Raw genomic sequence first — 22854 nt, 5'->3', positions numbered from 1 at the left:
GTGGATAAAATTCAATGGATGAAATTCAGCAGATAAAAATCAATGGATAAAAATTCAGTGGATGAAATTCAATGCATAAAATTCAATGGATAGAATTCAACAGGTAAAATTCAATGGATAATGTTCAACAGATGAAATTCCTGCCAGTTCAAAGTTCTGGGTGGAAAGGTGCCCCTCCCCAGATGATGCCTCTGACTCTTTCCATCGATAATTCTGAATTTTTGTTACTTTTTCTGCCAAAATTTTCCATCCTACCCTCACATTTCCATGGATATTTAACAGAAACTGGGAAACTGGGATTTGGGGATGGATTTATGGGATCTGATCCCAGTTGGAGCTTCCTGGTGGTCCAGGCTCACAAACTGGGATCCAAAGGGAAACTGATCCCAAAGGGATTCCAGCACCCCAGAGCCCTCAGGATCCATGGACTCCAGATGGGAAAACGGCAGGAATTTGGTGATCTCACTGTGGAATGAGGGGAAAGATTCCTGAGAGCAGGAATGTCACAGAATCCTGGAATGGTTTGGGTTGGAAAAAACCTTAAATCCCATCCAATCCCACCCCCGGAACATCAAAAATCCCTTTTTCCATCCTTTCAATCCCAGAGTTTTCCATCCTCACCTCCTTCTGTTTTCCAGCACCACTTTTCCAAGCTGCAGCACCGGCCCCACCAGGAACCTGAAAAATGGGACAAAAAAAATCCATAAAATCCCAGGAAATCCCAATCCTCATCCAGCACAGAGTTGCTCTGGGATGTCCCCAAAGCTCCAGGGATTTGGCACCAGCAGGAGGCTCAGGAGCCTCTTTTCCATCTGTGCCAGGGCTTGGAAAAGCAAATTCCAGCTCCCCAGAGGACTCAGAGTTTACCAAGAAATTCGGTTTGGATTCTGAAACAACTTCCACAGGATTTTCCAACCAGTTCCACCCTGGAAAGGAACCTGGTTGCCTCAGGGATTTATGGAAAAGGGAAAGGAACGATCCCAGAATCCCAGAATTCCTGCCCTGCTCACCTGATTCCCCTTGGGATCTTCCTTTGTGCCAGACGTTCCACTCTCTCCCTGCTTGGAATCCAGCTGGGAATCCTTTTCCTGCTGGGCTGAGCTCTTCCCGTTGTCTCCCTGTGCATCCACTCCAGAATTCCCGTTCCCTTTCCACGGGCTGTTCCCAGCTCCTGGCTGAGCCGCTGTTTTGGGTGGGATTTTCTTCTCCAGCCCCGTTTTGGGGGGGATTTTTTGCTCCCCAGTTTTTCCCAGGGAATGCTCAGTGATCCTGACAGGAATTCTTTGTTTTAGGATATCTGGGACTGACACCACTGCCTTCAAAAGGGTTTTCCCGAGGCAAGATTCCTTCAGGGACGCTGTGGGATTTACCGGAGCTCCCGCACGGCTTTGGTCGGATTTTGCAGCTCCCACCCCTTTGTTTTGTGGGATTTTAACTGAACTACCCACGTGCATCTCACCAACAGCATTCCCAGAGTTTTCCCCACCTTTGGACGATGTTTTTCCAGGGTTTTTTTCCAGCTCTGTCCCAGCCTTGCCTAAATTTTTTCCCGGATTTTCCCCGATTTTGAGCCCTGATTCCTCTGCAGTCCCCTCTCTCTCTGCTCCATCCAATTTTTTCCCTGGAGCATCCAGAGTTTTTGGGACAGTTCTCCTCTCTGTGGAATTTTCCTGGCTGCTTTTCCCAGTCTCAGGAAGGGGAGATTTTCCCAGCTCCGCGCTGGGCTGGGTGACACCCGGTGACACCGCGGGAGCCTCGCCCAAGGCCAGGGACATTCCAGGGATGGCTCCTGGTGTTTTTTCTCCAATGGCTTTGCTGGATGATTCCAGAGGTTCCACAGCAGGAGCAGAAAGCTCCTCAACCCCTTTTTGGATTTCCAGCCCTCCCTCATCCCGAGACTCTTCTTTTCCTGCTCCGGAAAACGGTGCCAGTTTCTCCTCCGACCTCGCTCCAGGAGCAGAATCCACGGAAATTCCAATTCCAGGATCCGATCCTTCCACACCCATCCCTGAGGGCCCTTCCCCAGCTGTTCCTGCTGCCTGAGACTCAGGAATCTCCAGCTGTCCCCCTGGAATCTCCTCTGGGGTATTTGGGGTGGGAATTTGGCTTTTCTTGGCCTCTCCCGATGGATTTCCGGCTGGTTTTTGCACCGTTCCTGATCCCTCTGGAGTTTTTTTCAAGCCAGAGCTGAAAGAATTTTAAAGGAAATAGAAGAAATCAAACCACTGGGGAGAAATTTCAGAATTCTCAGAAAGTTCCGGATGGCAGCAGTGGAACGTCAGGAAAATGGGATTGGGAGTTGTGGGACAAATTGAGGTGAAGAATTCACGTTTTTGGAAACCTCGGAAAATTTCCATCCCACAGAAAGGAAAGGCTGGAAAAATCAGGATTGTCCAGGACAGAGGGATTTGGGATCCCCCCAAAAAAATTTCCCATCAATTCAGCATTTCTGGATGGGCTCAGTTTGTTTTTTTCTTCCACTGGGATTCATAAAAAACTCCCCCCTGGATTCATGGGAAAGGCAGAACCCAGGGGTGGAGTTTAATTAATTAAAGCTTTAAATAAAGAATTAATAATTAATAATTAAATAATAATCCTGGTGTTTCCTGCTCCCTATGAAATTGAATTAAAAATAATTATGTGGCAAAGGTGTGGAGCAGGGAGAAATATCTAAATTTTCCAACTTTTCAGCAGTTGAGATCCATGGAAAAGTCACTTTCTATTTTAATTTTAATTTTTATTTTAAATTCCACCTATCTGGAATCAAGAAGTGGTTCTGAGGAAAAGATTCTCATTAATTTAAGAATTAATGCTCCCAAAATTCAGTGGTTTCAGGGAATGACAAGAAAAAAACAGGATCTGGCAATATAAAGCTTTTCCATAACGGAATTCCTTCAATTTTAGGCTCATCCTTACACAATTTTGAGTTTTTTAACAACAAAACTCATCTAGAAATCCAAATCACAGAAAAAAAAACAGGATCAAAGCCATATTTTAACAGAAATTCCTAAAAATTTCTGGGAATTCAGCAGCTGGGAAGAGGAATTCCAGAGGCAGGGATGGAGGGAAGAGCTGCAGGATGCAATAAAAACAACAGGAGGAGCCAGGACCTGAGCAGGGGAGAAAAACAGGGGAAAAAAATCCACAGAAATTGGGATTTCACCCCATTTTCCCACCATTTTTTAATGAATTCCAAATATTTTGGCTCTGGAGCAAAATTGGGAAGGAGAAGCAGCAGGACAAAGCTGGAGGGAGGCTCAGCATTCCCTAATAGTGGATAAATATTCCAAGAGTGAAAAATAATTGATAAAATTCCCAATATTTCCTAAAAATCCTCGCAGGCCGTACCTTCCTCTGCTCCCCTCCTCTTTCTTCACTTCCCTTTTCCCACTTTCAGCCTGGAAAAACAAAAGCCAAGGTCAGGATTTCCCAATTCCAGAGGGATTCCCACATCCCACCATCCCAAAAGAGGAACAGGGAAGGCAAAATTCCAGGGAATTGTTCCCAGTCCTATTTCCAGGGGGAGAATTTCAATGGGTTCATCCCTTGCTCACAAATCCCAAACTCTGAGGGGAAAAAATCCCAAACTCTGAGGAAAAAGCCCAAACCCTGAGGGAAAAAAACCAAATTCTGAGGGGAAAATCTCAAACCCTGAGGGAAAAATCCCAATCCTGAGGAGGGAAATGCCAACTCTGAGGGAAAAATCCCAACTGTGAGGGGAAAACCTCAATCCTGAGGTGGAAAATTCTCAATCCTGAGGGAAAACCCCCAATCCTGATGGAAAAATTCTAATTCTGAGGGGAAAAACCCAATCCTCAGGGAAAAATCCTAATTCTGTGGGAAATTCAAAAACTCTGAGGGGAAAATCCCAATTCTGAGAGAAAAAAATCCCAATCCTGAGGGGAAAATCCCAAACCCTGAGAGGAAAATCCTAATTCTGAGGAAAAAAATCTCAACTCTGAAGGGAAAATCCCAAACTCTGAGAGAAAAAAATCCCAGTTCTGAGGGAAAACCCCAATCCTGAGGGAAAAATCCCGATCCCGAGTGAAAAAAATCCCAAACCCTGAGGGAAAAATCCTAATTCTGAGGAAAACTCCCAATCCTGAGGGGAAAAATCCCAACTCTGAGGGACAACCCCCAATCCTGATGGAAAAATACTAATTCTGAGGGAAATTAAAAAACTCTGAGGGGAAAAACCGCAACCCTGAGGGGAAAATCTCAACCCTGAGGGGAAAATCTCAACCCTGAGGGGAAAATCCCAATCCTGAGAGAAAAAAAATCCCGGTTCTGAGGGAAACTCCCAACCCTGAGAGAAAAAATCCCAATTCTGAGGGGAAAAACTGAATTTTGAGGGGAAAAACCCCAATCCTGAGGGGAAAATCCCAACTCTGAGGGGAAAAATCCCAATTCTGAGGGAAAAAAACCCAATCCTGAGGGGAAAATCCCAATCCTGAGAGGAAAATCCCAATCTTGAGGGGAAAAACCCAACCCTGAGAGAAAAAAAAAAAAAAAAATCCCAACCCTGAGGGAAAAATCCCAATCTTGAGGGGGAAACCCCAATGCTGAGGGAAAAATCTTAATTCTGAGGGAAATTCAAAAATCCTGAGGGGAAAAACCCCAATCCTGAAGGAAAAAATCCTAATTCTGAGGGAAAAAAAATCCCAATTCTGAGGGAAACTCCCAATTCTGAGGGAAAAATCCCAACCCTGAGGGGAAAATCCCAATCCTGAGGGAAAATTCCTAATCCTGAGGCCAAAAGTCTCAATTCTGAGGGAAAAATCCCAACCCTGAGGGGAAAAATCCCAATCCTGAGGGGAAAATCCCAACTCTGAGAGGAAAATCCTAAAGGTGAGGGGAAAATCCCCATTCTGAGGGAAAAATCCCAGCCCTGAGAGAAAAAAAATCCTGGTTCTGAGGGAAACTCCCAACCCTGAGAGAAAAAATCCCAATTCTGAGGGGAAAAACCGAATTTTGAGGGGAAAAACCCCAATCCTGAGGGGAAAATCCCAGCCCTGAGGGGAAAAATCCCAGTTCTGAGGGGAAAATCCCAATCCTGAGGGGAAAATCTCAGCCCTGAGGGACAACCACCTATCCTGATAGAAAAATACTAATTCTGAGGGAAAAATCCCAATTCTGAGGGAAAAAAACCCAATCCTGAGGGGAAAATCCCAATCCTGAGGGGGAAACCCCAATGCTGCGGGAAAAATCTTAATTCTGAGGGAAATTCAAAAATCCTGAGGGGAAAAACCCCAATCCTGAAGGAAAAAATCCTAATTCTGAGGGAAAAATCCTGACCCTGAGGGAAAAAAATTCCAATCCTGAGGGGAAAACCCCAACCCTGAGGAAAAAATCCTGATTCTGAGGAAAATTCAAATACCCTGAGGGGAAAAACCCAACCCTGAGGGAAAAATCTCAGTCCTGAGGGAAAAAAAATCCAAATTCTGAGGGAAACTCCCAACCCTGAGAGAAAAAATCCCAATTCTGAGGGGAAAAACCGAATCTTGAGGGGAAAAACCCCAATCCTGAGGGGAAAATCCCAGCCCTGAGGGGAAAATCTGAACCTTGAGGGGAAAAATCCCAATCCCGAGGGGAAAATCTCAGCCCTGAGGGACAACCCCCAATCTTGATGGAAAAATACTAATTCTGAGGGAAAAATCCCAATTCTGAGGGAAAAAAACCCAATCCTGAGGGGAAAATCCCAAACCCTGAGAGGAAAATCCCAATCTTGAGGGGAAAAACCCAACCCTGAGAGAAAAAAAAAAAAAAAATCCCAACCCTGAGGGAAAAATCCCAATCTTGAGGGGGAAACCCCAATGCTGCGGGAAAAATCTTAATTCTGAGGGAAATTCAAAAATCCTGAGGGGAAAAACCCCAATCCTGAAGGAAAAAATCCTAATTCTGAGGGAAAAATCCTGACCCTGAGGGAAAAAAATTCCAATCCTGAGGGGAAAACCCCAACCCTGAGGAAAAAATCCTATTTCTGAGGAAAATTCAAATACCCTGAGGGGAAAAAACCCAACCCTGAGGGGAAAATCCCAATCCTGAGGGAAAAAATCCCAATTCTGAGGGAAACTCCCAATTCTGAGGGAAAAATCCCAACCCTGAGGGGAAAATCTCAATCCTGAGTGAAAAAATTCCAGTCCTGAGGTGAAAATCCCAAACCCTGAGGGGAAAATCCCAAACCCTGAGGGGAAAATCCCAAACCCTGAGGGGAAAATCCCAAACCCTGAGGGGAAAATCTGAACCTTGAGGGGAAAAATCCCAATCCTGAGGTGAAAATCCCAATTCTGAGTGAAAAAATCCCAATTCTGAGGGAAAAATCCCAGTCCTGAGGGGAAAATCTTCAAAGTGAGGGGAAAGAAATAGAAAAAACCCAACCCTGAAAAAAAAAATCCCATTCCAGAAGCTCTTCACAGCAAGATTCTTAAAAAAAAAAGCCATAAAGGTGAAAAAATGATGATTTTTTTACCTCAGGAGCATCTCCAGAGGAGAGGGAGCAGGTGAGGGTGTGCTCCCTGATGGAATAGGGGTATTGCTGCAGGAAGGTGAACATGGTGTGCGCTGATCTGGGGCTGTCCAGGTGCAGGATGGCCTGAGAGGGAAATAAAAATAAATTACTGGAGTTCTGAATGAAATCTAAAAGAGTTCTTGGAGTTTTGAATAAAATCTTGGGGCTTTGTGAAGTTGTTGGGATTTTTTTGTTGGTTTTGTGGTGTTTTTTTAGGTGGGTGAAGGGTTAAAATCGCGGTAAATCTGTAAAATTCTGATAAAAATCACCTCCAAATTGTGATAAAAATCCTTTAAATTCTGTCAAAAATCTCCCAAAATTCCAACCAAAAAAATCCCCCAAAATTCTGAAAAATCCCTCGAAAATTTCAACAAAAAAATCTCCAGAATTCTGACAAAAATCCCTTAAAAATGCCAACCAAAAAAATCTCCAAAATTCTGACAAAAAAATTCCTACAAAATTATGGCAAAAATTACCCCAAATTTCTGAAAAAATCACTTAGATTCCAACAAAAAATTTCCTCCAAATTTTGAAAAAAAGTCCCCCCAAATTCTGACAAAAATTCCTCTAAAATTCTGAAAAATCCCTCAAAAATTTCAACAAAAAAAAAAAAAAAGCCTGCAAAATTCTGACAAAAATTCCCCCCAAATTCTGACAAAAATTCCTCCAAAATTCTGAAAAATCTCTCAAAAATTTCAACAAAAAAATCTCCAGAATTCTGACAAAAATCCCTTAAAAATTCCAACCAAAAAAATCTCCAAAATTCTGACAAAAAAATTCCCACAAAATTCTGGCAAAAATTCCCCCAAAATTCTGAAAAATCCCTTAAATTCCGACCAAAAAAATCCCCCAAATTCTGACAAAAAAAATCCCTCAAAAATCTGAAAAATCCCTTAAACTCTGACAAAAAATCCCCCAAAATTCTGGCAAAAAATCTCCCAAAATTCTGACAAAAATCCCTTAAATTCCAACAAAAAAAAATCCCCAAAATTCTCACAAAAAATCCTCCAAAATTCTCACAAAAATTCCCCCAATTTTTTTTTTAAAAATCCCTTAAATTCCAACAAAAAAAATTCCCAAAGTTCTGACAAAAATTCCCCCAAAATGCTGAAAAAATCTCTTAAATTCCAACAAAAACACCTCAAAATTCTGAAAAAAAATTCCATTAAATTCCAACAAAAAACCCCCAAAGTTCTGACAAAAATTCCCCAAAATTCTGACAAAAATTCCCCAAAATTCTGAAAAAAAATTCCCTTAAATTCCAACAAAAAAATTCCCCAAAGTTCTGACAAAAATTCCCCCAAAATGCTGAAAAAATTTCTTAAATTCCAACAAAAAAATCTCAAAATTCTGAAAAAAAATTCGCTTAAATTCCAACTAAAAATCCCCAAAATTCTGGCAAAAATTCCCCCCAAATTCTGGCAAAAATTCCCTAAAAATCTCAGTTTTTTATGGTGTTCCTGTTGCTGAGCAGGGCGTAGTGCTCCACCTTCCCCAAGTGCAGTGCTACATACAAACCACCTCCAGCTCCTGAAATAACCCCAAAATCCCCAAAAAACCCTCCCCAAAATCCCCATAAAAATCCATCCCCAAATCCCCCCAAAATTAAAAAAAAAAATCCCCAAAAATTCTGAAAAAATTCTCCGAAACTCCCCAAAAATCCACCAAAATTCCGCCAAAACTCACCAAAAAATCGCCAAAAAATTCTGAAAAAAATTCTGAAAAAATTCCCTAAAATTCTGCCAAAAATCTCCCATATTTTTCCCCTAAAAATCCCAGTTCCTTACGGTGTTCCGGTTGCTGAGGAGGGCGTAGTGCTCCACCTTCCCGAAGCGCAGCCCCGCACAAACCACTTCCAGTTCCTGGAACCCCCCAGAATTCCAAAAAAACCTCCCCAAAATTCCCTCAAAAACTCCCAAAAAAATCCACCCCCAATTGCCCCCAAAATTAAAAAAAAATTCCCCAAAAATTCCTCAAAAATTCTCAAAAAAATCCTTTGAAACGCCCCAAAAATCCACCGCAATTCCGCCAAAACTCACCAAAAAATCACCTAAAAATTTGGAAAAAAATTCTGAAAAAAATCCCTGAAATTCCGCCAAAAATCCCCCAATTTTCCCCCCAAAATCTCAATTCCTTACGGTGTTCCTGTTGCTGAGCAGGGCGCAGTGCTCCACCTTCCCAAACCATAGTCCTGCACAAACCACTTCCAGTTCCTGGAACCCCCCAGAATTCCAAAAAAACCTCCCCAAAATTCCCCCCAAAAACTCAAAAAATCCATCCCCAATTCCCTCCCAAATTAAAAAAAAAATTCCCCAAAAATTCCTCAAAAATTCTCAAAAACATCCTTTGAAACTTTCCAAAAATCCACCAAAATTCTGCCAAAACTCACCAAAAAATCCCCTAAAAATTCTGAAAAAAATTCTGAAAAAATTCTTTAAAATTCTGCCAAAAATCTCCCATATTTTTCCCCTAAAAATCCCAGTTCCTTACGGTGTTCCTGTTGCTGAGCAGGGTGCAGTGCTCCACCTTCCCAAACCATAGTCCTGCACAAACCACCTCCAGCTCCTGGAATAACCCCGAAAACTCTTCCCAAAATCCCCCCAAGATCCTCAAAACCTCCCCAAAATCCCCTCAAAAAATCCCCCCCAAATCCCCCACCAAATTACCCCAAAATTAAAAAAAAAATCTCCAAAAATTCCTCAAAAATCCCCCAAAACTCCCCAAAAATCCACCAAAATTCTGCCAAAACTCACCAAAAAATCCCCTAAAAATTCTGAAAAAAATTCTGAAAAAATTCTTTAAAATTCTGACAATAATTCCCCATATTTTTCCCCTAAAAATGCCAGTTCCTTACGGTGTTCCTGTTGCTGAGCAGGGTGCAGTGCTCCACCTTCCCGAAGCGCAGCCCCGCACAAACCACTTCCAGTTCCTGGAACCCCCCAGAATTCCAAAAAAAACCTCCCCAAAATTCCCTCAAAAACTCCCAAAAAAATCCACCCCCAATTCCCCCCAAAATTAAAAAAAAATTCCCCAAAAATTCCTCAAAAATTCTCAAAAAAATCCTTCGAAACTCTCCAAAAATCCACCAAAATTCTGCCAAGACTCACCAAAAAACCGCCTAAAAATTCTGAAAAAAATTCTGAAAAAAATCCCTGAAATTCCGCCAAAAATTTCCCCGATTTTCCCCCCAAAAATCCCAGTTCCTTACGGTGTTCCTGTTGCTGAGCAGGGTGCAGTGCTCCACCTTCCCGAAGCGCAGCCCTGCACAAACCACCTCCAGCTCCTGGAACCCCCCAAAATTCCCAAAAAACCTCCCCAAAATTCCCTCAAAAACTCCCAAAAAAATCCACCCCCAATTCCCCCCAAAATTAAAAAAAAAATTCCCCAAAAATTCCTCAAAAATTCTCAAAAAAATCCTTTGAAACGCCCCAAAAATGCACCAAAATTCCGCCAAAACTCCCCCAAAAAATCCCCTAAAAATTCTGAAAAAAATTCTGAAAAAATTCTTTAAAATTCTGACAATAATTCCCCATATTTTTCCCCTAAAAATCCCAGTTCCTTACAGTGTTCCTGTTGCTGAGGAGGGCGTAGTGCTCCACCTTCCCAAACCATAGTCCTGCACAAACCACCTCCAGCTCCTGGAATAACCCCGAAAACTCTTCCCAAAATCCCCCCAAGATCCTCAAAACCTCCCCAAAATCCCCTCAAAAAATCCCCCCCAAATCCCCCACCAAATTACCCCAAAATTAAAAAAAAAAAATCTCCAAAAATTCCTCAAAAATCCCCCAAAACTCCCCAAAAATCCACCAAAATTCTGCCAAAACTCACCAAAAAATCCCCTAAAAATTCTGAAAAAAATTCTGAAAAAATTCCGTAAAATTCTGCCAAAAATCCCCCATATTTTTCCCCTAAAAATGCCAGTTCCTTACGGTGTTCCTGTTGCTGAGGAGGGCGTAGTGCTCCACCTTCCCAAAGCACAGCCCCGCACAAACCACTTCCAGTTCCTGGAACCCCCCAGAATTCCAAAAAAACCTCCCCAAAATTCCCTCCAAAAACTCAAAAAATCCACCCCCAATTCCCCCCAAAATTAAAAAAAAAATCCCTCAAAATTCCTCAAAAATTCTCAAAAAAATCCTTTGAAACGCCCCAAAAATGCACCAAAATTCTGCCAAAACTCCCAAAAAATCCCCTAAAAATTCTGAAAAAAATTCTAAAAAAATTCCGTAAAATTCTGCCAAAAATCCTCCAATTTTCCCCCCAAAATCTCAATTCCTTACGGTGTTCCTGTTGCTGAGGAGGGCGTAGTGCTCCACCTTCCCGAAGCGCAGCCCCGCACAAACCACCTCCAGCTCCCGCACGCCCTCGGCCGGGAGGTTCCCCAGGTGAACCAGGTGAGAGCGGACACTGGAACTGTCAACCTGGAATGGGGAAATCCCAGAGTCAGGGGTGGGATGGATGGGGAAAGGGATAAAAGGGAAAAAAGGGGGAGAAAAAGAAAGGGGGAAAAAATGGCAAAATAGAAGAAAGGGGAGAAAGAAGGAAAAAAAGTGGAAAAAGGGGGAAAAACAAGGGAAAAAGGGGAGAAAGGGGGGAAAAAAGGAAGGGGAGAAAGGGGGGAAAAGAGGAAAAAGGGGGAGAAAGGGAAAAAAAAGGAGAAAAGGGGGTAAAAAAAGGAGGGGGAAAGGAGGAAAAGGGATAAAAAAGGGAGAAAGGGGGAAAATGAAGAAAAAGGGAATATAGAACAAACGGGGAAAAGGGGAAAAAAGGGGGAGAAAAGGAAGGGGGAAAAGGGAGGGGAAAAGGGGGGAAAAGGGGAAAACAGAACAAAGAGGGGAAAGGGGAGAAAATTGAAAGGGAGAAAGGGGATTAAAGGGAAAGAAAGGAAAGAAGAGCAGAAAAGGTGGAAAAAGGGGGAAAGAGAACAAAGAGGGGAAAGAAGGGAAAAAAGCAGAAAAAAGTGGAAAAAGAAGAGAAAAGGGGGAAAAAGGGGGGAAAAGGGAGGGAAAAGGGGGGAAAAGGGGGGAAAAGGGGGGAAAAGGGGGGAAAAGGGGGGAAAAGGGGGGAAAAGGGGGAAAAGGGGGAAAGGGGAAAATAGAACAAAGGGGAAAAAAGGGAATAAAAGGGGAAAAAAGTGAGGGAAAGGAGAAAAGGGGAGGAGAAAGGGAGACAAAAAGGGGAAAAAGGAGGGGGAAAATGGGAAGGAAAGAATAGGGAAAGAGTTGGAAAAATAGAAGGAGGTGAAAAAATGGGAAAAATGGAAGAGAAAAAAGGGGGAGAAAAGGGGAAAAAAGAAGCGGGAAAAGAGATAAAAACGGGAGAAAAGGGGGAAAAAAGGGGGAAAGAGGGAAAAAAAGAAGAAAAAGGGAATATAGAACAAATAGGGGAAAGGAGAAAAAAGGGGGAGAAAAGGGGAAAAAAGGGGGAGAAAAGGGGGAAAAAGGGGGAAAAAAGGGGGAAAAAAGGGGGAAAAAAGGGGGGAAAAAGGGGGGAAAAAGGGGGAAAAAAGGGGGGAAAAAGGGGGGAAAAAGGGGGAAAAAGGGGGAAAAAGAGGGAAAAAAGGGGGAAAAGGGGGAAAAAGGAAAAAAGGGAAACAAGGGGGAATTTCCCCAAATATTCCCATTGCAAGGAGAAAATGGGATTTATCCCAACCTGAAACGCTCCCAAATAATGAAATTCAAAAGAAAATTTGGGATAAGGAGGGAAAAATTTGGGATAATGAGAGAAAAAATAATTGGGGATAATGAGGGAAAAATAATTGGGGATAATGAGGGAAAAATAATTGGGGATAATGAGGGAAAAATTTGGGATAATGAGGAAAAATTCGGGAAAATGAGAAAAAAATTGAGATAAGGAAGGAAAAATTAAGGGTAATGAGGAAGAAAATTGGGAAAATGAGAAACAAATTGGGAAAATGAAGATAAAATAATTGGGGATAATGAGGAAATAATTGGGGAAAATGAGGAAAAAAAATGGGGATAATGAGGGAAAAATTTGGGATAATGAGGGAAAATAATTGGGGATAATGAGGGAAAAATAATTTGGGATAATGAGGGAAAAATTTGGGATAATAAGGAAAAAACTCACCTTGGGATCAGCATCTTTGATGAGGTCAATGAAAATCGCTTCCTTTAGGGAAAAAAATAAGGATTGGAACTTAATTAATGGTCATTAATAATTGATTAATAATTGGCTAATAACACATCAACAATAGTTCTATTAAGTAATAGAGGAAATAATAAAAGAAATAAAGAATTAAACTAAATAAAGCAGTAAATTAATTAAATTAATATTAAAAGAAATAATGAAACAAAGAATAAATAATAAAAAAAAAGAAATAAGATAATTAAGTTAAAGCAATAAATAAAGAATAAAAGAAGTAACAGATAATTGAGTTAAATAAAGCAATAAACTGAATAAGTAATAAAATAAATAATGAAACGACAGAAAACTAAACAAAAATTATGTAAATAATAAAAGAGACAATAAAATAAATAATAATAAAACAAATGAAATAATAGAATAAATAATAAAACAAGTGAAATAACAGAATAAACAAATAATAGAATAAATAAATAATAAATAGAATAAATAATACAATAAATAAATAAACAGAATAAATAACAGATAATTAAATAAAATAAAACAATAAACTATATAAATAATAAAATAGACAATCAAATAAATAATGAAACAAATGAAATAATAGAATAAATAATAAAACAAATGAAATAACAGAGTAAATAACAGATAATTAAATAAAATAAAACAATAAATTATATAAATAATAAAATAGACAAAAAATTAAATAATTAAACAAGTAATAGAACGAATAACAGAAAATCAAATTAAATAAAACAATAAATTAAATAATAAATAATAAAATATTTTATACACGACCAAACGAAATAAAGCAGTAAGTTCAATAAATAATAAAACAACTAATTAATAATGAAATTTAAATTAAATAATTTAAAGGAACTAAATTAAATTAAACTAAATAATTTAAAGGAATTAAATTAAATTAAATTATTTAAATAATTAAATTCATAAATTAAATAATTAAATTAAAAAACCCAAAAAAATCCTCATTTTAAACACCAAAATTTGCGAAAAATTCACTTTAAATCCCAAATCAAAGAAGAAAAAATGGATTTTTTTTTTTAAATTTCCCCCCACAACTCCCAAAACAATAAATTAAATAATAAATAATAAAACAATTTATACACAACCAAATGAAATAAAGCAGTAAGTTCAATAAATAATAAAACAACTAATTAATAATGAAACTTAAATTAAATAATTTAAAGGAACTAAATTAATTTAAAGGAACTAAATTAAATTAAATTAAATAATTTAAAGGAACTAAATTAAATTAAATTAAATAATTTAAAGGAACTAAATTAAATTAAATTTAATTAAATAATTAAATTTATAAATTAAATAATTAAAAAAACCCCCCAAAAAAATCCTCATTTTAAACACCAAAAATCGCAAAAAAATTCACTTTAAATCCCAAATCGAAGCAGAAAAATTGGATTTTTTTTTTAAATTTTCCCCCACAACTCCCAAAATTCCCATTTTTTTTGTAGAATTCCCGAGGAATGTTTGTTTTCACCTCGTCCCGGAGGGAGCGGAGCTGGGGCTGGGGCTGGAGCTGGAGCTGCTTCCCCTCCAGGGCCGGGGGGGACGAGCTGTAAAACCTCACCATGGCCTCGCCTGCTGCCCTGGGCAGCTCCAGGTACGCCTGGGAAAATGGAGAAAAATTAAAAATAAATTAAAGAGAATTAGTTCAAAATTATCCCTAAAAGTTAAAAAAAAATTCATGGAAATGTTGAAAAAATTTCGCCGCAAAATTAAAAAAAAATAAGAAAAATACTGATGAAATTTAAAAAAAATAAACTCGAAATTATAAAAAAAATTCCCCCCCCCAAAAAAAAAATAAAAAATAAAAAATTAAAAAAAAATAAAGCCAAAATTACAAAAAAATTCCCCCAAATTACAAAAAAAACCCACAAAAAAACCCCTCAAAAATTAAAAAAAAATAAACCCAAAATTTAAAAAAAAATTCTCCCAAAATTACAAATAAAATCCCCAAAATTAAAAAAAAAAAACAAAAAAATCCTCAAAAATTAAAAAAAAAAAATAAACCCAAAATTACAAAAAAATTCCCCAAAATTACAAAAAAAACCCACAAAAAAACCCCTCAAAAATTAAAAAAAAATAAACCCAAAATTACAAAAAAATTCCCCAAAATTAAAAAAAAAACCCCTCAAAAATTAAAAAAAAATAAACCCAAAATTATAAAAAAAAATTCCCCAAAATTAAAAACAAAACAAAACAAAAAAACCCAAAAAAAACCCTCAAAAATTAAAAAAAATAAACCCAAAATTACAAAAAAATTCCCCAAAATTAAAAAAAAAACCCTCAAAAATTAAAAAAAAATAAACCCAAAATTACAAAAAAATTCCCCAAAATTAAAAAAAAAAAACCTCAAAAATTAAAAAAAAACCCCCAAAATTACAAAAAAAATCCCTAAAATTAAAAAAAACAACAAAAAAATCCTCAAAAATTAAAAAAAAAACCCCAAAATTACAAAAAAAATTCCCCAAAATTAAAAAAAAAATAAATCCCCCAAATTTAAAAAAAAAATTCACAGAAATATTAAAAAAATTCCCCACTCCAAATTACTCCAAATTAAAAAAAAAAGCCCAGAAATAGGAAAAAATTCCACCTCAAAATTCTAAAAACAAATTCCCCCAGTTAAAAAAAATCCCCCAAGAAATTCCTAAAAAATTTCCTCAGAATTTAAAATATTTCCCCTAAATTTCAAAAAAATCCCCCCCAAATTCCAAAAAAATAAAATAATTCCCAGAAATGTTAAAAAATTTGCCCTCCCAAAATTAAAAATATTAATTAAAAAAATCCCCCCAAATGAAAAAAAAATTCACAGAAATATTAAAAAATCTCCCCACAAAATTCCCCCCAAATCCCAAAAATAATTCCCAGAAATATTAATAAAATTCCCCCTTGAAACTGAAAAAAAAAAAATCCCCCCAAAATTCCTAAAAAAATCCCCTCAAAATTCAAAAAAATTCCCCAAAATTAAAAAAAATTCCCCCAAATTAAAAAAATCCTCCAAAATTCCAAAAAGTTCCCTAAAATTCCCCCCCCCAAAAAATCGCCTCCAAAAAATTCCCAAAAATCCCTCCAAATTCTGAAAAAAATCTGAAAAAATTCTCCCAGAATTCCCAAAATTTTTTTAAAAATTCCCCTGAAATTTCCCCAAAAAATCCCAAAGATCCCCCCAAAAAAACCTTCCAAAGTCCCCCCAAATTTAAAAAAAAAAATCACGCAAAAATTACAAAACAATCCCCAAAAATCTCCCCCTAAAAATCCCCAAAAATCCCCCCTAAAAATACCCCAAAGATCCTCAAAATCCCCAAAATCTTCAAAACACCCCAAAATTTCGCAAAAAATCCCTCCCAAAACCCTCAAAAATCCCACAAATTTTTCCCCGCAAACCCTCAAAAATCTTAAAAAATTAACTCCAAAAAATCCCCAAAATCCCCCAAAAAATCCCCCAAAAAATCCCAAAAAAAATCCCCCCAAAAAACCCCAAAAATCACAAAAAAATCTCCCCAAAATTACCCAAAAACCCCTCAAAAATCTTCAAAAATTCACCCCAAAAAATCCCCCAAATTCCCCCAAAAAATCCCCAAAATTTACCCCAAAAAAATTTACCCCAAAAAACCCCAAAAAATCACAAAAAAATCCCCCAAATTACCCAAAAAACCCCTCAAAAATCTTCAAAAAATCACCCCAAAAAATCCCCCAAAACCCCAAAAAAATCTCCCAAATTCCCTCAAAAAAATCCCCAAATTACCCAAAAAACCCTCAAAAATCTTCAAAAAATCACCCCAAAAAATCACCCCAAAAAATCCCCAAAAAATCCCCAAAAAATCCCCAAAAATCACAAAAAAATCCCCAAATTACCCAAAAAACCCTCAAAAATTTTCAAAAAATCACCCCAAAAAAATCCCCCCAAAAAAACCCCCCAAAAAAACCCCCAAAAATCCCCAAAAAAATCCCCAAAAATCACAAAAAGATCCCCAAATTACCCAAAAACCCCTCAAAAATCTTCAAAAAAATCACCCCAAAACTCCTTCAATTTGCCAAAAAAATCCCCCCAAAAAACCCCAAAAATCACAAAAAAATCACAAAAAAATCCCCAAAATTACCCAAAAAACCCTCAAAAATCGTCAAAAAATCACCCCAAAAAAATCCCCCCAAAAATCCCCAAAAAATACCCAAAAAAACCCCCCCAAAAAACCCCCAAAAATCACAAAAAAATCCCCAAAATTATCCAAAAAACCCTCAAAAATCTTCAAAAATTCACCCCAAAAAATCCCCCCAAAAAACCCTCAAAAATCTTCAAAAATTCACCCCAAAAAATCCCCCAAAAAAACCCCAAAACCCCAAAAAAATCCCCAAAAAAATCCCCCCAAAAAACCCCCAAAAAATCCCCCCAAAAAACCCCCAAAAATCACAAAAAAAATCACAAAAAAATCCCCCAAATTACCCAAAAAAACCCTCAAAAATCTTCAAAAAATCACCCCAAAAATCCCAAAAAAAACCCCCAAATTCCCCCAAAAAAACCCCCAAAAATCACAAAAAAATCCCCAAAATTACCCAAAAAACCCTCAAAAATCTTCAAAAATTCACCCCAAAAACCCCTTTAAATTGCCAAAAACCACCCAAAATCCTACTAAAATTCCCCCAAATCCCAAAAAATCCCAAAAAAATCCCAAAAAACCCCAAAAAATCCCCCAAATCACCTTTTGATGTGAGGAGAGAACAAGAAGGTCCCGCAGGGTCCCGAAGGGTTTGGCCAAGTTGGAAATTTCCTCCTGAGAACAGCCCTGGGCTGGGAGCCCCGACACCGACAGCACCAACGAGTCCTGGAAATGAGAATTTGGGGGAATTTTAGGATTTTTTGGGGTTTTGGAGAATTTTTGGGGATTTTTGGGGGAATTTTGGAGAATTTCGACAAGTTTTTGGGGAATTTTTAAGCAATTTTTAGGGAATTTTGGGGAAATTTTGGAGGATTTTTTGGAATTTTGGGGGGATTTTTTTGGGGAATTTTGGGGATTCTTGAGTTTTTTAGAGATTTTTTGGGGACAGGGTTTGTAATCTTTTTGGAGGATTTTTTTGAGCATTTTTAGGGATTTTTGGGGAATTTTAGGGATTTTTTTTGGGATTTTTGGGAGTTTTTAGGATTTTTTTGTAGAAGTTTTGGGCGAATTTGAAGGGATTTTGGGGGGGGATTTTTGGGGATTTTAGGAATTTTTTTAGGGATTTTTGGGGTTTTTTTGGAGGAATTTTGGGGGTTTTTTAAGGATTTTTTTTTTTTTAATTTGAAGGAATTGCTGCCTGAGAACAGCCCTGGGCTGGGAGCCCCGACACCGACAGCACCAACGAGTCCTAAAAATGGCAATTTGGGGGAATTTTAGGATTTTTTGGGGTTTTGGGTTTTTTTAGGGATTTTTGGGGGAATTTCGGCAAGTTTTTGGGGAATTTTTAAGCAATTTTTAGGGAATTTTGGGGAAATTTTGGAGGATTTTTTGGAATTTTGGGGGGATTTTTTTGGGATTCTTGGGGTTTTTTAGAGATTTTTTGGGGGTGAGGTTTGGAATCTTTTTGGAGGATTTTTTTGAGCATTTTTAGGGATTTTTGGGGAATTTTAGGGATTTTTTTAGGGATTTTTGGGAGTTTTTACGGATTTTTTTTGCGGAAGTTTTGGGCGAATTTTAAGGGATTTTTGGGGGAGATTTTTGGGGATTTTAGGAATTTTTTTAGGGATTTTTTGGGGGGTATTTTGGGGGCTTTTTAAGGATTTTTTTTTTTTTAATTTGAAGGAATTGCTGCCTGGGAACAGCCCTGGGCTGGGAGCCCCGACACCGACAGCACCAACGAGTCCTAAAAATGGCAATTTGGGGGATTTTAGGATTTTTTGGGGTTTTGGGTTTTTTTAGGGATTTTTGGGGGAATTTGGGGAAGTTTTTGGGGAATTTTTAAGCAATTTTTAGGGAATTTTGGGGAAATTTTGGAGGATTTTTTGGAATTTTGGGGGGATTTTTTTGGGGAATTTTGGGGATTCTTGGGTTTTTTAGAGATTTTTTGGGGGTGAGGTTTGGAATCTTTTTGGAGGGTTTTTTGGGGAATTTTAGGGATTTTTGGGGAATTTTAGGGATTTTTTTAGGGATTTTTGGGAGTTTTTAGGGATTATTTTGCAGAAGTTTTGGGGATTTTTTGGGCAAATTTTAAGGGATGTTTGGGGGGGATTTTCGGGGAATTTTAGGGATTTTTTTTTTTTCTTTTAGGGATTTTTGGGGGTTTTTTTGAGGAATTTTGGGGGCTTTTTAAGGATTTTTTTTTTTTAATTTGAAGGAATTGCTGCCTGGGAACAGCCCTGGGCTGGGAGCCCCGACACCGACAGCACCACCGACTCCTGGGGGAAAATGGGGATTTTGGGGGAATTTTAGGATTTTTTGGGGTTTTGGAGGATTTTTGCAGGAGATTTTTAGGAGAATTTTTGGGAATTTTCGGCATTTCCCAAAATTCCCACAATTTCCACAATCCCTGAATTCTCAAAAATCCCAAATTCCCTCAACTCCCAAATTCCCCCACCCCACAATCACCAAAATTCCCAAATTCCCACAATGCAATTCCCAAATTTCCTTGCAATTCCCCCAATTCTTCCAAATCCCAAAACATCCACAATTCCTCCAATTTCCAAATTGCCCAAAATCCCCCCAAATCCCCCAAATTCCCAAATCCCCAAATTTTCCACAATTCTTCCAAATCCCAAATTCCCACAATCCCCTAAATCCCCAAATTCCAGAATTCCCGCAGTTCCCACAATTCCCCCAATCCCCCAATTCCTGAAATTCCCAACTCCCCCAAAATTCCCCCAAATCCCCAAAATTCCCCAAAATTCCCCCAAATCCCAGTTCCTCTCTGACCTTCCCATCGTGTTCGGCGCTTTCCTCACTCGTTGGGAGCTCTGCAAACGGGGACAAGGAGCAGCTCAACCCTCAGAATTCCCAAAATTCCCAAAATTCCTTTGAATCCCCTTCTCCCAGAGGTTGTTTCTTTCAAGTTTTATTCCCAGTTTTTCCCCTTTTTCTTCCCATTTTCCCAAGATTTTTTTTTCCCAGGATTTTTTCCCTTTTTTCCCCAATTTCCCAAGATTTTTTCCCATTTTCCCCAAGTTTTTTTCCCCATGATTTTTTCCCATTTTGCCCCCATTTTCCCAAGATTTTCCTCATTTTTTTCCCTTTTTTCCCAAATTTTTCCCCCTTTTTTCCCAAGTTTTCATTTTTTTCCCATTTTTCCCTTTTTCCCATTTTCCCCAATCTTCCCAAGGTTTTTTCCCTTTTTACTCCCATTTTCCCCAAGTTTTTTCCCCATGACTTTTTCCCATTTTTTCCCCACTTTCCCAAGATTTTTTTCCCAGGATTTTTTCCCTTTTTTCCCCAATTTCCCAAGATTTTTCTCCATTTTTTCTTCCCATTTTCCCAAGATTTTTTCCCATTTTCCCCAATTTTTTTCCCCATGATTTTTTTCCCATTTTCCCCTATTTTCCCAAGATTTTCCTCATTTTTTCCCTTTTTTCCCAAAATTTTCCCCATTTTTTCCCCAAATTTCCCTTTTTCCCCCCCATTTTTTCCCTTTTTCCCAGTTTTTCCATTTTCCCCATTTTCCCAAGATTTCCACATTTTTCCCTTTTTTCCCCATTTTTTCCCATTTTCCCAAATTTCTTCCCCCCATTTTTTCCCATTTTTTTCCCTTTTTCCCCATTTTTTCCCTTTTTTTTTCCATTTTTCCCCAATTTCCCAAGATTTTTCCCCAAGATTTTCCCCCTTTTCTTCCCCATTTCCCCAAGATTTTCCCATTTTCCCCCTTTTTTTCCCCAAATTTTCCTTATTTTCCCCAATTTTCCCAAGACTTTTCCCCATTTTCCCAAAGTTTATTTTTCCCACTCCTTTTTTTTTTCCCCATTTGATTTTCCCACTTCCCAACAGTTTTTCCTATTTTTTTCCCTTTTTCCCATTTTTTCCCACTTCCCAAGATAATTTTCCCATTTTTCCCACCACTCTCCCAATTGATTTTTCCATTTCCTTTTCCCATTTTCTCAAATTTTTCTCATTTTTCCCAATTTTTTTCTACCATTCTCCCATTTTTTTTTTCCCATTTTCTTTTCCAATTTTCCCAACTTTTTTCCCCAAATTCTTTTCCCATTTTTCCCCAGTTTTTTTCTACCATTCTCCTGATTTTTTCCATTTTTTCTCCCATTTTCCCAACATTTTCCCCCTTTCCCTGCCCCCCAAAATTTACCAAATTCCCTCAAAATTCCCCCCTAAAAAAATTAAAATCCTCACCCCCAGACCCAGAAAATTCCAGGAATTCTTTGGAATTCTGGGTCTCCTCCTGCTCCGGGGGAATTTTGGGATTTTGGGGATTTTTGGGAATTTCCATTCCGGCCTCTGGGGGAATTTGGGAATCTTCAGCTTTTCCTGTTGGGAGAAAAATCAACATTTGGATCTCGGATCATTTTCCCACTTTTTAATCCCATTTTTTCCCATTTTCCCACTTTTTTTCCCCCCATTTTTTTCCTATTTTCCCAATATATTTTTCCCCTTTTTTCCCAAGTTTTTTTTTGCCATTTTTGGATTTTTTTCCCCATTTTTCCACTTTTCCCCCCCTACTTTTCCCAAGATTTTTTTTCCATTTTCCCTTTTTTCCCCCACCCTTTTCCTCATTTTTCCCCAAGATTTTTCCCAGATTTTTTCCCAAGATTTTTCCCAAGATTTTCCCATTTTCCCACTTTTTTTAGTGCTTTTTTCCCTTTTCCCAATTTTCCCCATTTTTTTCCATTTTCTCCCTTTTTTTCCACTTCCCCCTCATTTTCCCAAGATTTTTTCCATTTTTTTCCCTTTTTATTCCCATTTTTCCCCATTTTCCCCAATTTTTCCTCCATTTTCCAACATTTTTTCCCACTTTTCCCAATTTTTTCCCAATTTTTCCAAATTTTTTTCCATTTTTTCCTCATTTTTTCCCATTTCCCCCCATAATTATTTTCCCTTTCCCCCCATTTCTTCTTTTTTTTCCCCCATTTTCAAATTTTTTTTCATATTTTCCCCATTTCCCCCAATTTTCCCAACTTTTTTCCACGATTATTTTCTCTTTTTTTCCCCTTTTTTGCCATTTCCCCATTTTTTCCCTCAAATTTTTCCCATTTTTTTCCCCAAATTTCCCATTTTTCTACTTTTTTTCCCCATTTTTTTCCCCAATTTTTTCTCACCTTCAGTATTTGGGTTTTTTTTCACTTTTTTCTCTCCCGGAACTTTCTTCACTTTTTCCTTTTTCCCTAAAAATAAAAAAAAACAAAAATTCTCAAAAAAAACACCCCCCAAAATTCCCAATTTCCATCAGAAATTCCTTCAAAAGCAACAAATCCAAAATATTCCAGAGAGAGGAGAAAAAAAAAAAAAAAAAAAAAGAATTTTGGGTGGAAAAAATCACGAATTTTTTTTTGGAAAAATCTGGACTTTGGGAGGAACAAAATGGGAATTTTTTGGGGGGGAAAAAAGTGGATTTTGGGTGGGAAAAAAATGGAATTTTTGGGTATAAAAATGGGAAATTTTTTTGGGAGGAAGAAAAGTGGATTTTGGGGGAAAAAACTGGGAATTTTGGGTGGAAAAATTGGGAATTTTGGGTTAAAAAAAGGGAATTTTTGAGGAAAAAAATTGTAATTCTTGGGGGGAAAGGGGAAATTTTTTTTTGAAAAATGTGGATTTTGGGTGGAAAAAAAGTGGATTTTGGGAGGAAAAAATGAGAATTTTTTGGGGGGGAAGAAAGTGGATTTTGGGTGGGAAAAAACCGGAATTTTTGGGTATAAAAATGGGAATTTTTTGGGGGGAAAAAAGGAATTTTGGGGGAAAAAAAGCGGATTCTGGGGGAAGAAACTGGGAATTTTGGGTGGAAAAGACTGGGAAATTTTGGGTTAAAAAAAAGGGATTTTATGGGTAAAAAATAGGATTTTTTTGGGGGAAAAATGTGGATTTTGGGTAGAAAAAAGTGGATTTGGGGGAAAATTTTAGGGAAAATTGTGGATTTTGGTGGAAAAAACTGGATTTTGGGAGGAATAAAAAGGAAAATTTGTGTATAAAAATGGGATTTTTTTGGGGGGGAGAAAGGGAATTTTTTTGGGAAAAATGTGGATTTTGGGGGAAAAAAAAGTGAATTTTTTGGGAAAAAATAGGGATTAATCAATCAAGCCAATG

General features: G+C 37.9%; 1 protein-coding gene across 2 annotated transcripts in view; it reads right to left on the bottom strand.

Annotated features, from left to right (window-relative positions):
• Positions 1–22854, bottom strand: part of LOC310909272 (zinc finger protein 638-like) — a 36757-nt gene that overhangs the window by 3356 nt on the left and 10547 nt on the right. For both annotated transcript variants that reach the window (XM_083860914.1, XM_083860915.1), the window contains exons 6-16: positions 21873–21938; positions 20950–21084; positions 19531–19571; positions 17344–17466; positions 14124–14252; positions 12593–12634; positions 10786–10926; positions 6470–6592; positions 3349–3398; positions 1011–2187; positions 622–678 (exon numbers count right to left, since the gene is read on the bottom strand). In XM_083860914.1, the coding sequence (XP_083717040.1) occupies positions 622–678; positions 1011–2187; positions 3349–3398; positions 6470–6592; positions 10786–10926; positions 12593–12634; positions 14124–14252; positions 17344–17466; positions 19531–19571; positions 20950–21084; positions 21873–21938 (2084 nt within the window). The remainder of the gene's footprint in view (positions 1–621; positions 679–1010; positions 2188–3348; positions 3399–6469; positions 6593–10785; positions 10927–12592; positions 12635–14123; positions 14253–17343; positions 17467–19530; positions 19572–20949; positions 21085–21872; positions 21939–22854) is intronic.

The sequence above is a fragment of the Zosterops lateralis genome (assembly GCF_965231275.1).
Source record: "Zosterops lateralis genome assembly, chromosome: 5".
Classification (NCBI taxonomy): domain Eukaryota; kingdom Metazoa; phylum Chordata; class Aves; order Passeriformes; family Zosteropidae; genus Zosterops; species Zosterops lateralis.
Note: the sequence above shows the minus strand (reverse complement) of the source record. Positions and strands in the feature narration are given on the sequence as shown.